Raw genomic sequence first — 19,778 nt, forward strand, 5'->3', positions numbered from 1 at the left:
CGGTGTGGGAGACGTTGGGGGGTTGACGCTCTCTGCTCTGTTGCCCTCCGTATCTGCAGCCATCCATGTGTTCGGGTCATCAGGCAAACGCATATAAACACTCTCTCCCACACACCATCCGACTTGTTAATCTCTCAGGCTCGTAATTCGCCCTTCTTGAGATTAGCTGCAAAGGAAGCCGCTCTGCTCTGCAGGCCGGTTTAATTGATCCGGCTGCATGCAGGGAGGCTGCCACTCAAAGTGCTGACACGGGTCGGAGGAGTCGTCCTGATTTCCTGTACGGCGGTACATATTGATCTCCATTCACAAATGGGTTTAATACTTGCGTATTTGCCACAGCAATGCATAGACCTGCGGCAATTACAGAGATATTATTTTCCAAAGATTCTCAAAAAACAAGGCTGTCTTTTGTATGTTGTTTTTTTGTTGTTGTTGTTTTTCTAGAGTTAATTTTAAATCCTGGACCAACAGGATGTTGAGTTGGACTTTGAATAAATAAAGTCAGATACTTTTTAAAACAAGAGGTGAAGCCTCAACAGGTCTCCCATGCAAATGAGATGTTGGATCTCAATTAGAAAACCTGCAAAAAGATTCAATTTACAGTATTATGCATTTTCCAGGCTCATAGTGTCGACTTAAAAGTCATGTTTGATATATTTATCAGATATAAATGTATGTATCAGAGGCCCAATTTCGAATTACCTCGATGCTTCAGTCTCTTTAAGAAGATTCTGCCTTTAGCGTGTCATCACGACATCACCTAATAACTTTATAACCTAAAATAAACATAAAAAGATGTTGTTAAAATAATATTACATGTGTATCACAATAGTACACATAAAGCAAATATGTTTTTAATTAAACGTAAGGTTAGAAATATGTTAAACAAACATTTTATGAATCATTAATAAGTCCATATAACTACTGAGCCTAAACCAGAAGTCCAAAGGGTTAGCAATTTTGGATTTACTGATACTTTTCAAAATAAAAGCTTTACTTTCCAGAGTATCACAGATTAGATTTAGAAACTGAACGTTTCACAGAACCACTGAAACAAAACTCGTCAATAATTTGTATGATAATTATAACATCTTCTTATGTTTGTCTGATGGTTGATAGCATGGAAAGTTCTCTATGAACATAATCTGGCTAATTAATGAAAAAATATACTGGTTTGTTTCTTGTGACCCATTTAATCACTACAGGTTGTGGAACAAAACCAGTGAAAACAATGGGTGAAAAAGACAAAAATAACTCTTCAAAATAAAACTCTCTATATGTCAGTAATATGTCATATCCCCAAACAGGGAGAAAATAGCCCATAAAATGTTTGTTGATTAGATTATTTTTGAAATACTCCTTAAAAGAGCAACGTTGATCTACGTTGGGTCACTGCTAAGCAACGTTTAGACGACAGTTTTGGGCAGAACCGGCTCAGAGGGGAGCTCTCCTGCATCATGAATCTCTCTGGTTGGTGCTCTGTGCTGCACAGCTGAGAGCTCTGAGGTTATCTGCACAAGTATGCAGAGAGAATGTGGGGTCTGCTGCAGACGCCATGGACACGAAGCATAACAATCAGGCCCGAGTGTTTCTCCATTCAGGTAGTGAGACGTCTCTGTCTCCAGAAATGTGTTTTATGTGAGTAGGTAACTGGATCTTTTACATCGCAGAGGTACTGTAGGGTACGGCCACAGTTGGGTTTTCTCTCTCGTTTTGCCTTATTTATCTGCTGTTTCTGTTGGCCTGCAACCCGCCATGACGTTCTGTTTTTAGTTTGAAAACCTTTGGCCTCTGCCAGTCTCTGTGTGTTTCTGTATGCCTGATCTTCGATTGGTTTGAAGAGAAACATTTGAATGCGACGTTCGGTGAAATCGGGGGTTCACGGGCAACGCGTGTTGTTTTTGCATATTTGCGTGAGATCCCTCACTTAGTGTGTGAGAGCAACTGAGCATACCCAGCATGTCAGAGGGGGGAAAATATGGTTTTATTGACTTGTTTTTGGTTCGGAGAGCGTAACATTTCAATCTGAAGAGCTCCGCGACGCGCAGCACATTCCCGATTTCTCATGTCCTCGCCGTCGGAATTGCATGACGTCCATCCTTCACCCTCGCCGTCAACTTTCCCACGGCTTCTCGCGTACGCTCTCTATGGATCGCGTTGCACGTGAACGACACATTTGATCACGTTGATTTAATCAGGTTGAGATTAAGCACACGCTTGTTGATCAAAGGAGGAGTGATGCAATCAGTCTCGGGGCTTTGGATGCATCCCTCATCAACTTTCACCGGAGGCTTTAATGAAAACCCGCTGGAGGGAGTCTCTGCTTCTGCTTCCCTTTGCCTTCTCATCATCTCGTTCCCTCCCTGCAGTTCCAGGGTGTCCTCCTCCTCATTCATCTCCCAGGCTGCGCCTCCCTGCCTTCTCACTCCTGTCCCAGTAGCTGGCTTGACTTCCGCTGAGACAGAGTAAATATTTCTCATGGCTTATCTGACCACTGGCAGACAGAAAGCCACAGAGGATGTGAGGCTCTTCTAATTAAACCAGCCGCCTGCGTTTGATCAGGTCTGGATGTCCTGACAGGTACGGTTGGGCCTTTAGATCTGACACCACGAAACGCCCACCTGCAACTACTTAGAGCTCGTGTGTTTGAGTCCCATGTTGCAGCTGTTGAACCAATGCACATCTTGACTTGATTTTCCTAAGTTTGGCTTGTTCCGACTGAGGCTCCAGGAAGGGGGAGGTAGAGGACAAAGAGGGAAACATTATAAAGCCAAGAGAGCGACTTTTCTTCTCCGCAGTAACTGAGGTGTGACGTGCAGCAACTTCCCTGTTGTGCAATCGTCAGGAGGCTCTCGGAGGGGCTATAAGACCCCCGTCCTCATCTGGTTTCTCAGAGCCTCAGATCCGCTCCCTCTGCTCACGCCCAGACTGACGGAGAGGCACGATACAGTCCAGCGCACTCGGCTGGGCGCAACTCTCTTAGAGGGGTCGAGCAACATTTGTCTAGATATGGACATTAGCCAAAAGAAGCACTGAAAAGCTCTTGGCTTTTTCTGCTGGACCCTCGGTCATTTCAGGTAAAGTATTATTTGTTTTTCCAGGACGGAAACAATAAAAGCCTTTGCCAAGCTTTGTCTGATTTCAGAGCTGGCACCGGAAAATCTATAGTATCATGTTTCTATCACTTATTCAGCTGTCTTATCGTAATTACCAGTTAAATTTTCATTAGAAAAAGTACTTTTCCTAAAGTAATTTCTTCTTTTATTTTTTTCTTAAATTGTAATGGCTGCTTTTAAACTCTTCATTAATTATTAGTTTCACCCCTTGTGTTTTCCATTTTAATAGTTTCGGTTTCTGGGATTGTTATTATTTCTGTAAACCTATTAAATCGTAAATTAAACTGGCTCTTTTTTCATTTGAAGCCATGAATGTTTGATGAATTCAGTCATTAACACAATAAAGCTGTTTCACAGCAACCCAATAGGCAGCCAGATTAATACAACCTTTTCCAAGATACTTTATTACGATTTAACTTCAAGCATTGTGTAATGAATTCCTTCTGTAATTCTTTATCAAACGGGACAGCTAATAAACCATGGCGCCAACTAAAGATTACAATGTAGGGAAACATAGCTGTCCGTAAAAGGCAGCCGTGGTCTGAACTCTCTCCTGCTTCGTGTTATTTCCAGCTGACCTTGGAAATCTGAAAGAATTTGAAGTCAAGCCTTTTGACACAAGGGAACATCTAGTTCCATAATGGCAATCCCAAGTGGCCTCCTCTTTTTCAACTCCACATCCTCCCCGTTTCCAGAGGTCTACGTGAACACCTCGTCGGTTCCTGCTGCTCACCGCTGCCAAGACTGGTCTCCAGTGTCCATGACGACAGTGATCCCCACCATCTACAGCGTCATCTGTGTGCTGGGTACACTGGGCAACGCCTTGGCGGTGTATGTGTTGGCTTGTGGCAACGCCTTGACGAGAACGGTGGCAAACACTTTCATGCTGAACCTGTGCGTCTCCGACCTGCTGTTCCTGTTGACTCTTCCACTGTGGGCCGCCTACTACTCCTGGGGCTACAGCTGGCCCTTTGGACGAGTGGCCTGCAAAATCTGCGGTGCTCTCCTTAACCTCAACCTCTATGCGTCGATTTTCTTCATCACGTGCATGAGCGTAGACCGTTACCTGGCCATCGTGCATCCTCTCCTCTCGCAGAGGTCGAGGGATTACGAGCGAGCGCGGATCGTGTGCATCCTGGTATGGCTCCTGGCGTTGGCTTGCTCTTCCCCCCACTTGGCCTTCAGAGAGACCTATCATCTTAAAGAGTTGGATGTTGTGGCTTGTGTGGTCTTTTATCCAGATGACACCTGGTTTCTGACCCTGAGCTGGATGAAGATCATTCTGGCATTCCTGCTGCCACTGCTTGGCATCTCCTGTTGCTACTGGTCCATTGGGAAGCACTTGTTGGCCTACAGAGGATCAGCAAGAACGCAAAATTCCCCAGCTCTTCAAGCGGGCCGTTGTAAATCAGAACGTCCGCCGACTCCTACTGTGTACCCAAACTCGAGCACGACCGGACCCATGATGACCCGCAGGGTAGAGAGGATTTTGTGGACAGTGGCTGCTGTGGTCATGGCTTTCTTCATCTGCTGGTTCCCCTTTCATTGTGTGACCTTCTTGGATCTTTTGAGTAAAAATGGATGGCTGGACAGTTGCTGGGTCACTTGGACCATCACCAACCTGACCCCACTCACTCTTTGCCTAGGCTTCTCCAACTCAGCCATCAATCCTGTGCTCTACTGTTTTGTCGGGAACCATTTCCGCGGTCGCCTTGGGGGTCTCTGCAAAGACCTGTGTGCTTGTTTGGAGGCCCGCAGGGATCAGCACAGTCAGAAACGAGGTTCTTTCAGCACCAGGCTGAGCTCTTTCTCCAGGAAACTCAGTGACCTCAAGGACCTGGCGATTGTGGATACCTCAGGTACCCCGTAACAGACTCTCCCCATTCGGCACTGGAAAATATTCACATTCCAAAGCAGTAATATGAATTGAAATGACCAGATTTGGTTTATGTTACTGGTTTTATGTAAAATAATACATAATATTTCATATTACGTGTTTTTGAAAGGAGTACGATAGTACATACCAAAAATAAATGGCTAATAATACTCAGAAGATGAAGTGGGACATAGAAGTTAAATTGTAAAAATGAAAAACTAATTAAAAATTACCAAAAAAGGACAACAAGTGAAGAAATAAGCATGTTGAACTTCAACATTCCCTTTTGTCTTAACTGTGCTGATACCTGCAAGAGTTATCCAAACCTATCAGGTCACAGAACAGATTTATTTATTTTTTTGTCTTTGTTAGATTTATTTTTGAACTAGTTGTTTTCTTCCACCCTGACAAACATATGAAGAGAAGTAGCACAATGTTTGTGATCTTTGGAAAACGCCTTGCGTCTTCCAATATTTGGCCAAACATCTCGAGAATACGTCAGACGGCGCAACATAACTAGTGCTTGTTATGAGTTTGGGCCTTTTCATTCTCTCTACAAACCGTGGCTTTAGATTAAGGCTCTAAATCCATTTATTTCTGCATCACCAGATCCTCTTTAATAACTGATGGCACGTGGCGGATTAATTGATTCTGTTTGACTATTCAAAATGAAAAAGTATTAGATTAAGGGAGTGCACGTTGGTGTAGCCACGTTATTGCAGCGTTAGTTGATTTGTGAAAAAATAATAATAAAAATGTTGCACTTATGACAGAAAGGAGTTTTCAAATGTTTTTGTCACAGGGTCAGTTTTAACACGGGTGTGTCCACTTTTGAAAGCAACTGTGTTGATGTAATTGCTGCATTTCATGCTGTCTGAAATGTTTCCTCTCTGTTTCATAACCATCTTTTATGTAGTAAAGTGAAATGTGGATCAGTGGTTGCTGTAGGAACTTTTTCCATGTGTCTGTACCTATGCTAAAATTGAAACAAGATGCTGCCTGATTGTACATGTACGCCAACATTAACCTGGCAATCCAATATATGTTGCAGTGGTTTTTTTTTTTCTTTTTTTGGGGTGTGGGGGCAAAAAACCTGTTTATTCACCACAAATATATTATTGTATTGCTTCTTATGGACTGTTTATTCAGCAAATAAAGAGAACAAGTGTTTATCAAATCAATGGAAATTTTTTGGGGTTAATTTATAGCACTTACAGAGATTTTTAACTTTCATTCCCCCCACCAGTCTTCACACCATTGTGGTTGAGAGCTTCTACTCTGGGATTACAGCCCACCAGACAGACAGACACTCAGGTTCAATTTTCCTCTCTTCCCAGAGTGATCCACTTGGTTTCATTATCAATAATATCAATGATAGATAATATTGTAATCTCATACCAGTGCCACGGTGATGCCTTCCCGCCGAGTGCTATTTGTGTCCCCATTTCAGATGAATCGTGACCTGCGCTCTGTAAGGTGATGGCAGAAATAGCAACATAAATAATAAAACAATAAATCACAATAAATTTGCAAAACATCAGCTGCTGCCAGTTTTCAAGAAACGGGTGTGTGTGGGACTTTCAGGCTCTGCCCACTGGGTGGCGCTGAGATGCCGCAGAAGCAACAAGACGGGAGAGTTGGGCCGCGAAGGCAGGGGCCCAGACTCCCACCGCTCATGATCTGCGTGAGGCAGTGAGGAGAAGCCTCTGACACACACCATGATTCATGTGGACCACAGCTTTGAATCAGTTTCAACAGTTTTAACAAGCGAGGCCAAAAACAGAACCAGCAGTGAACGTCACAAGATAGAAGAAAACAACAACAAAAAACTCAATAAGAGAAATGTTTTTTGTTCTTCCGAAGCATTTGATGGTGTGAAGGGCTTTCAGTAGTAGCTTTGATCACCGTAAACATCCAAAATATTATTTAAGAACACTATTCTTAATAATAGCGACGCGGCAGTGAACGGCAGCCTCCCAGTTTGACACAGCAGAAGTTGTGCGACTGACAGGACAGATTGCAGGATGAGTTTGTTGTGCACACAGCTTCATTAGCTGATTCCTCTTTGTGTGACAAAGCAGCTGGGTGTTTCCAAAACACATGTTTAACAGAAGACGTCCGCAAAAAGTTTTCTGAGAACATGTGTGAGGCGCCTGCTGAGGAAAACAAGAACTCTCTCAAGCTGCAGGTAAAACATTTAGTTTACTTTTGCCTCTCTTGACAAAAGTAAACAAGAAAAGTTATGAAATTTGCATCCTTTTCTCTCTGGACCTAGATTATCGGTAAGGTATGTCAACAAGTAGACTCAGATCACCGGTGCAAATGTTCTTCAGAATCGTACAAATATGGCTGTGTAAGCTCCAATAGTCATTTATAGCACTGCAACACAAACTTTAATTTGCTCTGTTTGGATTTCATAAGACTGGCATACACAAGGTCTTACAAAACTTTACAAACTGCAGATTTTGTCATGTTTTACAAACAAACATCTGAAGAGTGCATGTATTTAGCCCCCATGAATTGGTCCACCTTTTGTTGGAAGTCTTATTGCTTTTGTGTTTCTCGAACGGCTTTTTACACCCAGGTTCATAAAATTAGCTCAAGTTCAGTCGGAGAGGATGGAGGACAGTCGCGTCTCGCGTTTTGATTCTCAGACGAATTTAGATCTGGACTTTGACTGAGCAACTCAACTAATGCTGCTCCCACCATGTTAAGACGACAGGGTGGATGGTGTGTTCAGAAAAATGTACAGCAAAATGCTTTCTAACCCACACTTTTCAGATTTGTGTTCACACACAAAAAAAAGAAAGAAAAGTCAAAAACTACTTTCATTTTTTGTTTCCGTTCACAGGTATGCACTTCTTTATCAAAAAACAAAACCCAGTGATGTTTTGCGGTGGTACCGTTACTTTTTGTGGCTTAAGAAAAATTCAAAAATAACCTGCAACTTTGACGGTTTTCTTTTAAGTGAGAGTTTAAATCTTTCTTGAGAACCTGATTCAGTAAATTCAACAAGATAGAGAAAATGTTACCATGACAAACATTAACACCGAACCCTTTCTCATCTACATAAGTTCTGCATTTCATTACACTACAGACGATAACTCTATCTGCACCCAGGTGTAGATGAGAATTATACCGTCAAATAAAACTTGACAATAAATGCTTGTTTGCTCAAAATGCACTATCGTTTTATTTCCCTAGAAGACTGAAAAGTTATGCAATGATAAATGTAATCAGGCTGCTCTTCCCTAACCAGAAATATTCGTACAAAGCTGTGTTTTCTTCACCAAAATCCTCCTCTGCAGACTGATTGTGCATCATTATTCATGGAAACAGAACAAGCAACCTTCTGTTAATCCAACAGCGATGGAAAAAAGAAAAAGAAAAAGTTTCACTCCATATGCATAATGCATTTTCTTGTGTGAAATTAGAAAGTTTGCCTTTGTTCATCCCTCTCTTCAGCTTTTTTCTTTTTTTATTGTTGTGGAAATGTTCCGTTAAGCATCTTTGAAGTTGTTTCCTGTTGCAAAATACAATCGTTTCCTGACAGAAATGCAAACCCACATTTTCGGTGTGTGCATGTGCGCGCAGCACCGCGCCTCATAAAGACAGAGGAAGGCTGCGGAGGCACTAGATCAGAAAGGTTAGAGGTTAGACGGAGTGACTTTCAGCTCTTTGGAAGGGCAGGTGGAAAAAGGAGATCTTTCAAAAAAAAAAAAGAAGAAGAAAAAGAAGGTCAAGGTCCTTGTCTGAAGCTGAAATTTCCTGAGCAGACGTTTGAGAAGCAAAAGGCTGAACAAGAAAAAAAAATTGTAAAACTGCTGTACCTGTGCAGCTTCTCAGAGTGGAAGACAAAAAGGGCTCTGCAGTCAGAAAGCAGAGACAAAGAGAACAGCGCTGGCACTTAGGAACAAAGCGAAAGGCGCAGTCGGAGGAAAGCGGTGATGGAGGACCTGACCGTCTACCACGGGCCCATTGGCAAGGAGGAGGGCGAGAGGCGGCTGGGCCAGGACGGGAGAGACGGGTGTTACTTAGTACGTGACAGCGACTCGGTGCCGGGCGTCTTCTGCCTGTGTGTGTTGTGAGTATCCAGTCTCTTGGCGTTTCTCCTCGTTCCACGTTTCATGAAAATCCTCAAAAAAACAAAAAACCCATCTTCTGCAGTTCTACGAAATCGTTTAGAAACCCGCATTAAACCAGATAACCCAAGCAGTTTCTGTCATCTGTTATCAAACTCTACAAGCGAAGTCGCTGGGGAACTTATGTCATTAAAAATAAAAAGATGAGCACATTGTCTCAGATACATACTACGTGGTGCTAGAAAAATGTGCCCTTGTGAGATTTTGAGCAATTTCTTTGTTGTTGTTGTTTCTGGTTTTACAGCATATTATTTTCTTGTAAGTTAAAAACTTGAATTTTTAACTTACGCCATTTGTGAGTCTAAGAATTTCATAAAGTACATCCGTGTTTTCAGTTTATCTGAAAAATAGCATCAACAGTAAAGATATCTACTTTCCTGTGTGAGTGTATGATACTTAGCAGTCAGATTCAACTAAATTATGCCATTAAGGTGCCATTACTTCCCACTTGAGCACCTTCCCACAACCCCTCACCGAAAAACAAAAGAAATGTCATGTGCATGCTCATTCTCAAAAAAAGTGTGTCTGTGCTCAGGTGCAAAGGATTCGTCTACACGTACAGACTCCACAAGGACGAAGCGGGCTCGTGGGCTGCAGAAGTGAGACGTCTTCTTCTTTTTAAAATTTATTTATTGTTAAAATTTCTACTTTTAGACTGAAACCTTTCGCACGAGCAGCTGCACGTCTGCCTCACTGCGGTTGCTGTTTATTAGGTTAGCAGTTGTTTTTGTGTCAGAGTAATTCAACAAGCTGCAGATCTGAGGCAAACATGTTTTCTTTCTGTTTTTCCCCCGTTTTGCTTCTCTCTCTCTGTCTCTCTCTCTCTCTACACACACACACACACACACATATATATATATATTTGAGATATGACAGCACAGAGAAATGGGTACATTTCTTTCCCTTCACCAATACCATCCTGCAAGCAGTCTGCGCCCCCTTAATCCACACTCCTCAAAATTTGAAGTCGGTGTTTCTGATGGGATGCGTATGGAGACATCCGAGTTGCCCCTCGATTTGCCGCAACAACCGAGACAGGACGCAGCCTTTAGGACTGCGTTTTCACAGCTAGCACCATGCCGGACGTCGTCGACAACAATTCCCCTACGCTTTCCATTATTCATGGAAAGCGTTGTTGAGGAGACGTGGTTGGGGTGGGCACTTTGGGATGTGCTCTACACCTTTGATTAAATGACGTTTTAAAACATATTCAAAGGATTTTTTTTTTTTTTTTTACCTCAGCTCTCACAGCGTGACGGATGCGCGGCGAATTAAAGCATGTAATGCTCTTTTGAAGGCCTTCTTGGACAAACTTACAGCGGTTGTGAAACCGCAATTCTTTAGCAACACTCAACGTAAAAGGAAAGGGGGAAAAAAATGACACGTGAGAAACGGATCGGTAAGATATGGCTTGTGAATAATGGTTGCAGAGAGGCTGCAAAACAAACGACAGTGCCAACATTTGCTGACCACACTCGGACCGAGCAGTCTGATGATGAATTCAGAATAGGACGAGATTTCAATGAGGGACGAGCGTTTATCGTACCGTTTATCGTTAAATTGATTACGATTCAACTGACAATGTTTGAAAACGCCCCAAAACTGGCTGATAACTCGCCACGAGAGTGCCTGTGAATGTCGATATTTTCCAAAAATGTGATTAAATGCAGTTGCCGTGTGCAGCTTAGGGGACTTTTGATGGTAAACACCTTCATAACTAGTGTTTTGAAGGATACTTTGCAAAGAGGAATTAAAGGTAATTTAAATTCATTATTAGTGTGTTTTTGGGGACGTGTCGCCACAGCCTCACAAAAAAGACTAAAGAAATTAGAAGCACTTTTTTGATCACAATTTTTACTGCTATCACAATAAATTCTACAAAATATTGTGATAACATTTTCCAGCCTGAACCCAGTTAGACATTATATATCCATAACTTTTTTTAATGACAAGTTCAGCAGCAGAAGACACATTTTGTTGAGTGGGTGGATTATTTACCCATTCATTTACCATATTGCCACATATTGAATATATTACAGGTATTTAATAATCATTAAATTCACGATGAGCTACATTTTAAACACTCTCTTGCGGTTTTCGTTGGAAGTTATCAGGTTTTCTTTTCTAAAGGATATTTGTTCCTTTTTTTTATTAACTCTACAAGTAAAGCCCTCTGGGTAATGGAGTGCTTAAAGGATCTTAAATGTCACACATAAAACCACAAAAGTACGGCTTTTCGTTTGCTGAGAAATACAAAACAATTCCAAAGGGATCTGGATGTTTACAAAGAGAAGCATATCTTAAATTTACCAAGTTTAGCTTTGGATTCCCTCCGGAGAGAATCTCCTCCTGCAAATATCTACTCTTCTGAAGCTATTTATGCAGCTTTTGTGTATTTATATTATCTCCACCGCGTCATTTTATTTATTAATGGGGCGCTTTTTAATATTTTAACGCGGACTCTTTCGAGATCAGTGGCTCGGATTATTTAACTGACAGGATTCCCATTTCCTTTGTGCGCTGAACTTTCCTCTCCCCTCCACCTCCAGTCTGTCTTTCATATGTTGAATCTGCAGAAGCATCTTTCTTTCTTTCTTTCTTTCTTTCTTTCTTTCTTCTTCCTCTCCACCGCCACGTCACAGGAATGATGAGTTCTATTTTTAACCCTCCATCTTCTGTTTTCAGACCACTCCCGGTGTGCCGAAGCGGTATTTCCGGCACATCAAGAACCTGATAGCAGCCTTCCAGAAGCGGGGACAGGGAATCGCCATGCCTCTGCTCTACCCCGTCACGGCTCAGAGCCGGGCGCGGACCGGTAATGGCCTGTCGCCGACGCTGCCCAACAACAGCCCCTATCTGCAGCATCTGGCGAAGCCCGTCGCTCAGGAGCCGAAAAGCAGGAGCAAGAAGGAAGTGGCGCAAGCTTTCGGTTAGAGAGGGTCGGACCCAAACAGTGACTGAACACCAAACTTCAAACTTCTTAAAACTCATTTCTTTCTGCCAGTTTTTCATTTTTTTTTCTTCCCTCTGAAACATTAATATCTATTACTGCACACGAGTTTGACAAAAAAAAAAAAAAATTAAATTTAAATATTGTCAGTGGGCGGCGAAGAAAATAAACGATTTTGTCTGAAAGAAGCTCTCCTAAATAAGGTCATGCTCACACAGCCAAAGGCTCAGAGTGACAACATAATGTGGTGGGAGAGAAATTCAATATGGCATATTGAAGTAGCGATTTTCACGGAGAGAATGCTGACTGCAAGAGGGCAGTGTGTGTGTGTGTGTGTGTGTGTGTGTGTGTGTGTGTGTGTGTGTGTGTCTGTGAAATCAGTCACTTTTCTGACTGACATCGAGAAAAAATATGAGTGGGGGACGTACAGGAGGGGAAGGTGAGAAAACGGGTAGAGCATCCTCAGCCCAGACTGTTCTTCAGTGCAGCGGTCTCCTAGCAACCAAAGGACCCTCCATCTTTTTTTCTTTTTCTCCTTCTTCACGCAGCAGAGATGAGCTTGGACAGCATCTAGTGGAGCATATGTTTCAGACGGGAAGAGGTTCGTCACAGTCGATCAGCAACGTTGCAACTCAGAAACGTATACATCTCACCTGCTGGCAGTCAGAACATATGCATTGTGTGTCTGCGCCGCCGTCCGCAGCCTACGGAGAGAGACGCGCGACAATTAATGCTTAGCAGATGGCGAAGCGATGGCAGGGAGGGAGGGAGAGAGAGGAGGAGTGGGGAGAGGGGAGGTGGATTAGTGGTAGCTTTTTCTTTTCTTTTAGAAAAAAAAGGGAAAACTAACTTTTTTTTTTTTTTTTTACTTTCGCCTTTTTTTTCTTTTTTTTCACTTTCTTCTTCAGCTTGGAAGTGGTTTGCAGTCTGATTGGCACTTCCTAATGAGAGGAGACAAGCTGCAGCGAACAGCACAGCCAACTCCAGGTCCTGCCCCTTCTGCACTCACCGCCCACTCGCTGAGCCTCAGCTGTCACATATCTTTCCCTTCCTCTGTGCTTTTTTTTTCTTCTTCTTCCTTTCTCTCTCCTCCTCCTCCTCTTCCTCCTCCTTCTTCTTCGCTTCTGACAGACGCAGGTTTCCTTATGCACACCTCGGTTTGAGCCGTAATGATGGCTGATAGCGACAGCACAGATTTGAAAGTTGCAACTTCCGAGAAGCGAGAACAAAGAAGGAGCCCGGCTAAAAAAAAAGAAAAAAAAAAAGAAGGAGAAGAAGAAGAAAAGTGCGAGAGAAATAACAAGCAAGTTTAACCATAAAAGTCTTTAAAGTTTTGAACAAACACGAGTTTAACTTGACGGTTAGCTGTTGTAGAGCAAGTCCATCTTTCAGTTTAACTGTTTAGTTAAGTTGAGGCTTGGCAACTCCTCAGTATTTTTATTTTTTGAATATGTTTATTATTTCCTGTTTATTCAGTTGGTTCTGATTCGCCTTAAAAGGTCTTGGCTGAGTTTTCTGTACAGTTTGTACTAAATGCCAGCCAACCGGTTCTGTTCTGGAGTGTCTTCCTGCACTTTTGTCAGAAAACTTTGTATTTTGTTGATTCACATATTTCATCATACAGCTGCTTTTTTTTCTGCTGCAAGAGTAAAACCTCTTAGGGAATAACATAAGCTACACACACGGTGTGTGTCAAGTTATTAAATTGGGATAATTTTTTAAGTAATTATTTTAATTATTGTCAAACTTTTGGTTGAGAAACCTTTTATTTGATGGGCGCAAGAATTTCAGTTGGCGTCCATGTTTAGCTAGCTTAGCCGCGAAGCTAGCTAAACTTTGCGGCCTTTTGCTAGCTTAGCCGTGAAGCTAAGCTAGCTAAAGGTCAAGAATTGTCACACAAGCGTCAGAAATTATCAGCTAGTTTTCCCACAATGCTAATGCCAAAGTCAAACTTACTAGCAACTTGAGTTTCCTAATTCTGAAGGGGAGCGGCGACACAACATGACGTCATCAAGCCTCATGCTTACGTGTGCAGAAAAAGGACATACATGTGGAGTTGATTTAAATGCAGTAATCTATTTGTGCCACAAGGTGGCATAGCCTACTATAAGAAGCGTAAATACATTACTCTCTACACTAAGAGGAATTCGTAATACTGCAAAATCTTTACTATGTAAATCTTTCTAAAAGCAGCAAACATCACCTTCCTTCTCATGCATTTTCATTTACACTCGTCAGAAATTAATCACCAGGCAAGATATTCATTGCCACTGAACTTAAAGTGGTTAAATTGTGGATCATGTGCAGCTTGAAACAATTGCTGCATCTTTTACCGTTGGCAGTTGACCAGAAAAATTGCTTAATAGAAAATAATAGGGGTGTATTGATGCATGTTGGATGCCGCTGGTGTGCGCTGTCCTTGAGACAGATTTTGCTAACAAAAAGCTCATCATTGTCTTTAGCATAATTTCTTAGAAGCGTATCAATATCTCACTCTTTTTATTTGTATTCATTTTTAAGATTAAGTACGGAGTGGAAGTCTTCACAGTAGTGTCTCGCACTATCAATGTTTGCCTGGCTGCAATGTCATTGGCAGTAAAAAAGGGACTTGTCTGATTTGGTAAAACTTTGTGCAAATTACTGTCAAACCTGTCAAACTATATTATGATTTACAAGATAGCTTCTGTATCAATCCAGCTAAGCTTTTAAGTTGCAAATGTATATTAATATGTTGTGTTGAGAAATTTTCAACACAAACTGTTATCATGGTTTATTGTTCCAATGTTTTGAATTTGCATTTGATGAATAAAATAGAAATGAATAAACGTTTTCCATTTTTTTTAAATTTAAGGTTGATGTAAAACAGAATTGGTAGAACCTAAACATGTACTTTTGGACAATATAAAATCTAAAAACAATAGTAGGAATTTTGTAGATTTTAAAAACTGGTTGGTGTTTCTTTCTTTCTTTTTTCTTTATTACTTTTTTATTTTTGTAGTTGTTCCATTACGGTGGTTTCCTGGACCAAAGCTGCCCACAAAAAGCAAAAATCCGTGACTACTTCAGACCCTAAAACACTTAAAACTGCCTATTGCAGTAGGTCACTATGCATTAATATGTGCAGTGGTAAATGTCTTAGCACGACCGCAGCAGCCATTTTTTTGCTTTTGAGGATAGAGCCAAGTAGGACCAAGGAAAACCAATGGTGCTCCTGGATTGGCTGTTTTACAAACACCTGCCATGCAGCATTGGGTATTTCAGCTTCCCCTGCTGCATTTTATTAGTATATAGCATAGAGTAAATATCTGAATAAGGTGAGGTTTCCACAAGTAATTTGGAGTCACGTTCCAGAGAAAAATCTAAGAATAGTGAATGCTGAACCGTCACTGTACACTTTTTTTTTCTTATCAAGAAATGGTTGAAAATTAATACATATTTTATTTCCTGAATTCTCACAATTGGTTTTACCAGTCCAACATGAAATCTCAGGGAACAACCTGGTAATTCACACATAATAACTTTAATCAGCATCGTAACCCAATAAAGTGAGCTATCTTTTTTAGCGAGAATAGTTACTATAGCCATGTATAATCTTTGCAAAAAAATGTAACAGATCTTCTATTGATTAACAATACTGACACTTATGAACAACATAATCTTCAGTTGAGTACTTTTTTTTTTCAGTGTGAAAGCACTGGCTATGTACATTCTTGATTTTAGTATACACACTCATACAAACTACAGTTGGAGCACACCAGAGGTTGAAACCGCAGGAGGTTTCTTCTCTAAAGGGGAGTGCCAGAGTCAACAAGGCCTCTCTTACACAATATGTAAACGGTAGTATATCCGAGGTAAACCATGGGGAAGTGGGGGGAACTCAAAATGGCAACTGGAGAGTTCGTGATTGGAGTCATGAAGAGGATCGTTCACTGGCCACCCTTAAGTCTTCCATCTCTGTAGTTCAGTGGTTTTTAAACACGGTCCCAAATGATTGAACAGTGTTGAAACAGTAAATGGCAGATTGTCGGTCCGTGAGTTCGTCAGTCCGTCAGTCAGGATACAAAAAGCAAAGCCACAGCCAAACCACACCGCTTGTGCCACTGTTAGAAATCGGAGAAACTGGACGATAATAATAAAATACCATCATTTTGTCACAATTAAAGGCATTTGGAAGTTTGTTTTTTATCCCCCCTCCTCCCATTCTCTCTTCTTGTTTTCCGTAGTGATCGTCTTCTTTTTTATTTTTCAGTAAAGTATAGAAACAGTAGAACAAATCAGAGCAGAGTAGAAACAGGCTGTCTTTGGTGGGATGGGGGGCTGTCTGTGTGTCTCTGTTACCTGCCCCCCACCTCGCTAAGTGTCATAAAGTGGATGTTGGAGGGGCAGTCGGACAGCTCCGGCTGCTGCTCTATAGGCAGGGAGTAGTAGCCGTCGTAACCCTGAACGCGACCGCCGGACAGCAGCTGCTGCTTCTCCGCCTCGCTCCACAACCGGCTCCCAACGTCCCCCAAATCCAACCGCTTCCTCTCCTTCTCCCAGGCGCCCTCCACCGCCCTCTTCCTCGCCTCCTCCCTCACCCGCGCCCTCTCCTCCTCCTCCGTTCCGCCGTAGCGCACGCACAGGCACAGCGCCCCCTGCTGGAGGGTGATGTCGGCGAAGCGTCGAGTCCTGCCGTTCACCGTGGCACTCATTTGGGACACGCTCACGTTGACGCCGCTCTCCAGGATGCGTCCCCCGACGCCCAGCCCCAGGGCGAGGTCCTCCTCGATGGGACGGGACTGCAGGAAGTGGTGCGTGTCGCAGCCGTGCACGGTGAAGCTCAGCCCGGTGAGGTGGACGGCGCTGTTCAGGATGGCCGCCACCCGCCGGCTGTCCTCGCTGGCCACCCCGATGACTTCCGCGCTCACCCGACCGTGTGACACGGCGAAGCGGATGTTGGGGCCGAGAATGAAGGGTCGGGAGCCGAAGGGCGGAGGGCGAGACGGCCTGTGGCAAGCTGAGCCCACGGGCTCGGAGACCAGCGGTAACCTCTCCAGGGAGATGAAGCTCCTCAGCTGTCTCCTCAGTTCGCACTGGATTCCCAACACCATCTGGGAAGAAAAAAAATGGGACATTTATATTCTGCAGCTGGGATTAATGAGCCTGTTTGTGATTTATGTTTATTGCAGATGCCTTTACATTTGTATAAAACATTACTAATTCAAATGTTACTAATAATGAAGTATGCACATGAACATAGACGTGCTTCTTATGACGTGACACTGTCATAAAAATAACATCTGTCATCAGCTACGTTCACTGGAGCCAAGTCTGATTTTGTCTAGCCCTCATGTGACTCGTATCTGATGTTTTTATGACTGTCTGAACGACACAATCAGATTTCTACAATCGTGACCGAGGTCGCTTGGAGATGTGGTCCAAAATCCAAAGTCCTCTGTCTGTACACCTGGGTTGGGGTCACTGCGTCACGTCACTGGGCTATGACACTACGTCACGTCAATTGACAAGAAAGTAGGTTGTGAAAAAAGGGAAAGACGTGGCAAATATCAACGTGACTCAAATATGTGAAAATGCGAGGAGGACGAAGGCCTCCATAAATGGGTCTCACACTTTACTCGCCTCAAAGTGTCATTCACCAAATGACACCTAATTTAATGTTAGTATTGTGCACAGCCCTTCAAATAAAGTTTAATCCTGCAATGACCTGGAAATATGGTCGCAAAACAGCAAGGAAAAAAAAAAACTGAATAAAACCAAACGGTCACTTTGCAAAAGACCCAAAACTAAGTTTTGGGTCCTGATGAAGAAACTGCCAATACACTCTAAATTAAATCAAAACTACAAACTAATAATTTGTAGTCTTCAAAGAGAATGTCTTTCTGATTGACTTTTGGGTGATTTAACCGTTTATTGTCAATTAGAAAAATAACTCCAAGTCCAGGAAATGACACACAATCAGCAGCCAATTAGTTTCTCTGTGCATCTGCGGAGGACCTTGGTCTCCACTTACAAGCTGTCTCAAAATATGAAATGAATTAGATTGATGAGTAATTATGGGAGAAAATGAATGGGGAACATGAATGCTTGGCATAAAAAAAATAACTGGCCAGATTTTTATTTGCTCAACTCAACTAATTGCTTATTAATTTCACTAATGTTTCTTTTTCTTAATGCCTCAAAAGTCTTGTTTTATTTTAGTTTTCTATCATAGCAAAAGTTTAATCAATCACTGGAGCTAGAAAGGTTTGCTAACCACAATCTACCCAAACCCAGCATGCAGCTCAACTACATTTTCACAGCGTTATTATTTCTCTTAACATGGAACCTCTGCCCAGTTTGGGTTTTGCCCATTTGAGGCGGGAAAACTTCCCTTAAGTTGGACGGGTTCTGCTTTATGCAAGCAGAACCCGTAACTTTTAATATTTTCTTAACACAAAAGCGCTGGTGGACAACCCCTACTGCGCCTAACAGTGGATTCAATTTGACCAATTGTCAGGGCTCTGCAAAAGAGGACAGCGTAGACCTACTGTGACTGTGATTTTTGAGAATTTGTGCTCAAATAGGCCCATTTGATGTTTTTCTTTCTATATAACTAAAATGCATCCTTCTGTCTGTCCCAAAAACTAGCAGTCTGGGTTGCTCTTACTTTATATTGCTAACCGAATAACATTTTAATATCCACTCTGAAGTTGTGCTGCTCCTCTACGGTATATTTGGCCTCTTTTGCTACATCCTTGACTAATTCATTGTTCCACTTGGAGAAGTTGTATTTAAAAAAAAAAAAAGAAGAAAGAAGACATTTGTCTGTGATACTAGGATGGAAATATTTTGAAGGGGCTTTCATGTGCTGAATACATGATAATTCTGAAAATATTTGGACCGGTTTGTCATGGGGAAGTGTCGGGACATTTTGTGCAAATTGAAGGAATGGTCAATTCCAATAAGTAAAGAGAAGGGATGTTCAGGTCTCTTTTTCTCAAGAATAGAAACTGAAATGAAAGTACTGCTTTCAGGATGACGTAGAACCTCACTTCTAAACCAAAACCCCAGCATTTCAGAACAATTTGTCTAAAACAACATTCAGATCTAACTCTGAGGTTTGGATTTGAAAACCACTGGGGCAGTTACATCTGAAGGTTCGGGCAAAATCCCAGAGGATATCTGTGCCTGGTTTCGAGTGACATAACCCAAGGCACTAGCATCTGTAATTGTGACACAGAGGGAGTCCAGGAAGTATTGATTCTATGGTTTCATGAAAAACAGCCAAGAAAAGCCAATAAAAGCTTTTCTCGAGGCCTTAAGTGAAGCGTATAAAGAGGGTGGATAAAATATTAAATGTTCAAGCTGCTAGTTTGTTAATGTTTATTTGTACATGTGCTCATTTTCTACTTTGAAACCAACAACCCATTTCAAGCATGACTGCTCAGAGGATGCGTCCGGGCCGGAGCCGATCTGGGCCTCGTCGAAATTTTAATTGCCTCCTCTGCGGCTCTGGAACAGTAGTGCTATGTGAAATAAAGTATTTTGGAGATAATATATAAATGCAAAGGAAGAATATAGAAAAGTTGAACGTGGGTCTACATTCAATAAGATATATTTTTGCTGTAAAGCTGGTTTACACGTCATGGCAGTTATAACATGTTAATAGCGCAATCTCTATGCAGCATAGATGATATTTCTTAATAACAATTGTC

General features: G+C 42.1%; 3 protein-coding genes and 1 long non-coding RNA gene across 5 annotated transcripts in view; 2 read left to right on the forward strand and 2 right to left on the reverse strand.

Annotated features, from left to right (window-relative positions):
- Positions 1–12: 12 nt before the first annotated feature.
- On the reverse strand, positions 13–14,106 carry LOC129362796 (uncharacterized). Of its 2 annotated transcripts, XR_008606270.1 has the most exons (6): positions 14,041–14,106; positions 12,738–12,788; positions 12,513–12,654; positions 6,391–6,461; positions 703–776; positions 13–580 (listed from the first exon to the last, which is right to left on the reverse strand). It is a non-coding gene; the product is annotated as an uncharacterized LOC129362796 (long non-coding RNA). The 2 variants fall into 2 exon arrangements; XR_008606269.1 differs by lacking the exon at positions 14,041–14,106 and having other exon boundaries at positions 12,738–13,203.
- Positions 2,904–6,173, forward strand: LOC129362793 (type-2 angiotensin II receptor-like). The gene is made up of 2 exons (XM_055034530.1): positions 2,904–3,077; positions 3,690–6,173. Exon 2 carries the CDS (start codon positions 3,757–3,759, stop codon positions 4,984–4,986), a length of 1,230 nt encoding a protein of 409 aa, XP_054890505.1. The 5' UTR covers positions 2,904–3,077; positions 3,690–3,756; the 3' UTR covers positions 4,987–6,173.
- On the forward strand, positions 7,144–13,367 carry LOC129362795 (SH2 domain-containing protein 1A-like). The gene is made up of 4 exons (XM_055034532.1): positions 7,144–7,180; positions 8,831–9,076; positions 9,670–9,733; positions 11,820–13,367. The coding sequence occupies exons 2-4, from the start codon at positions 8,940–8,942 to the stop codon at positions 12,066–12,068; spliced, it is 450 nt and encodes a 149-aa protein (XP_054890507.1). The 5' UTR covers positions 7,144–7,180; positions 8,831–8,939; the 3' UTR covers positions 12,069–13,367.
- Positions 14,107–15,585: 1,479 nt separating the features above from the next.
- tenm1 (teneurin transmembrane protein 1) overlaps positions 15,586–19,778 on the reverse strand; it is a 250,841-nt gene continuing 246,648 nt past the window's right edge. Inside the window, exon 38 of the mRNA XM_055034529.1 lies at positions 15,586–17,174. Coding sequence (XP_054890504.1) covers positions 16,419–17,174 — 756 coding nt within the window. The 3' untranslated portion in view covers positions 15,586–16,418. The remainder of the gene's footprint in view (positions 17,175–19,778) is intronic.

This window comes from Poeciliopsis prolifica, unplaced genomic scaffold, assembly GCF_027474105.1.
Source record: "Poeciliopsis prolifica strain line A6 unplaced genomic scaffold, Auburn_PproV2 SCAFFOLD009, whole genome shotgun sequence".
Lineage (NCBI taxonomy): Eukaryota > Metazoa > Chordata > Actinopteri > Cyprinodontiformes > Poeciliidae > Poeciliopsis > Poeciliopsis prolifica.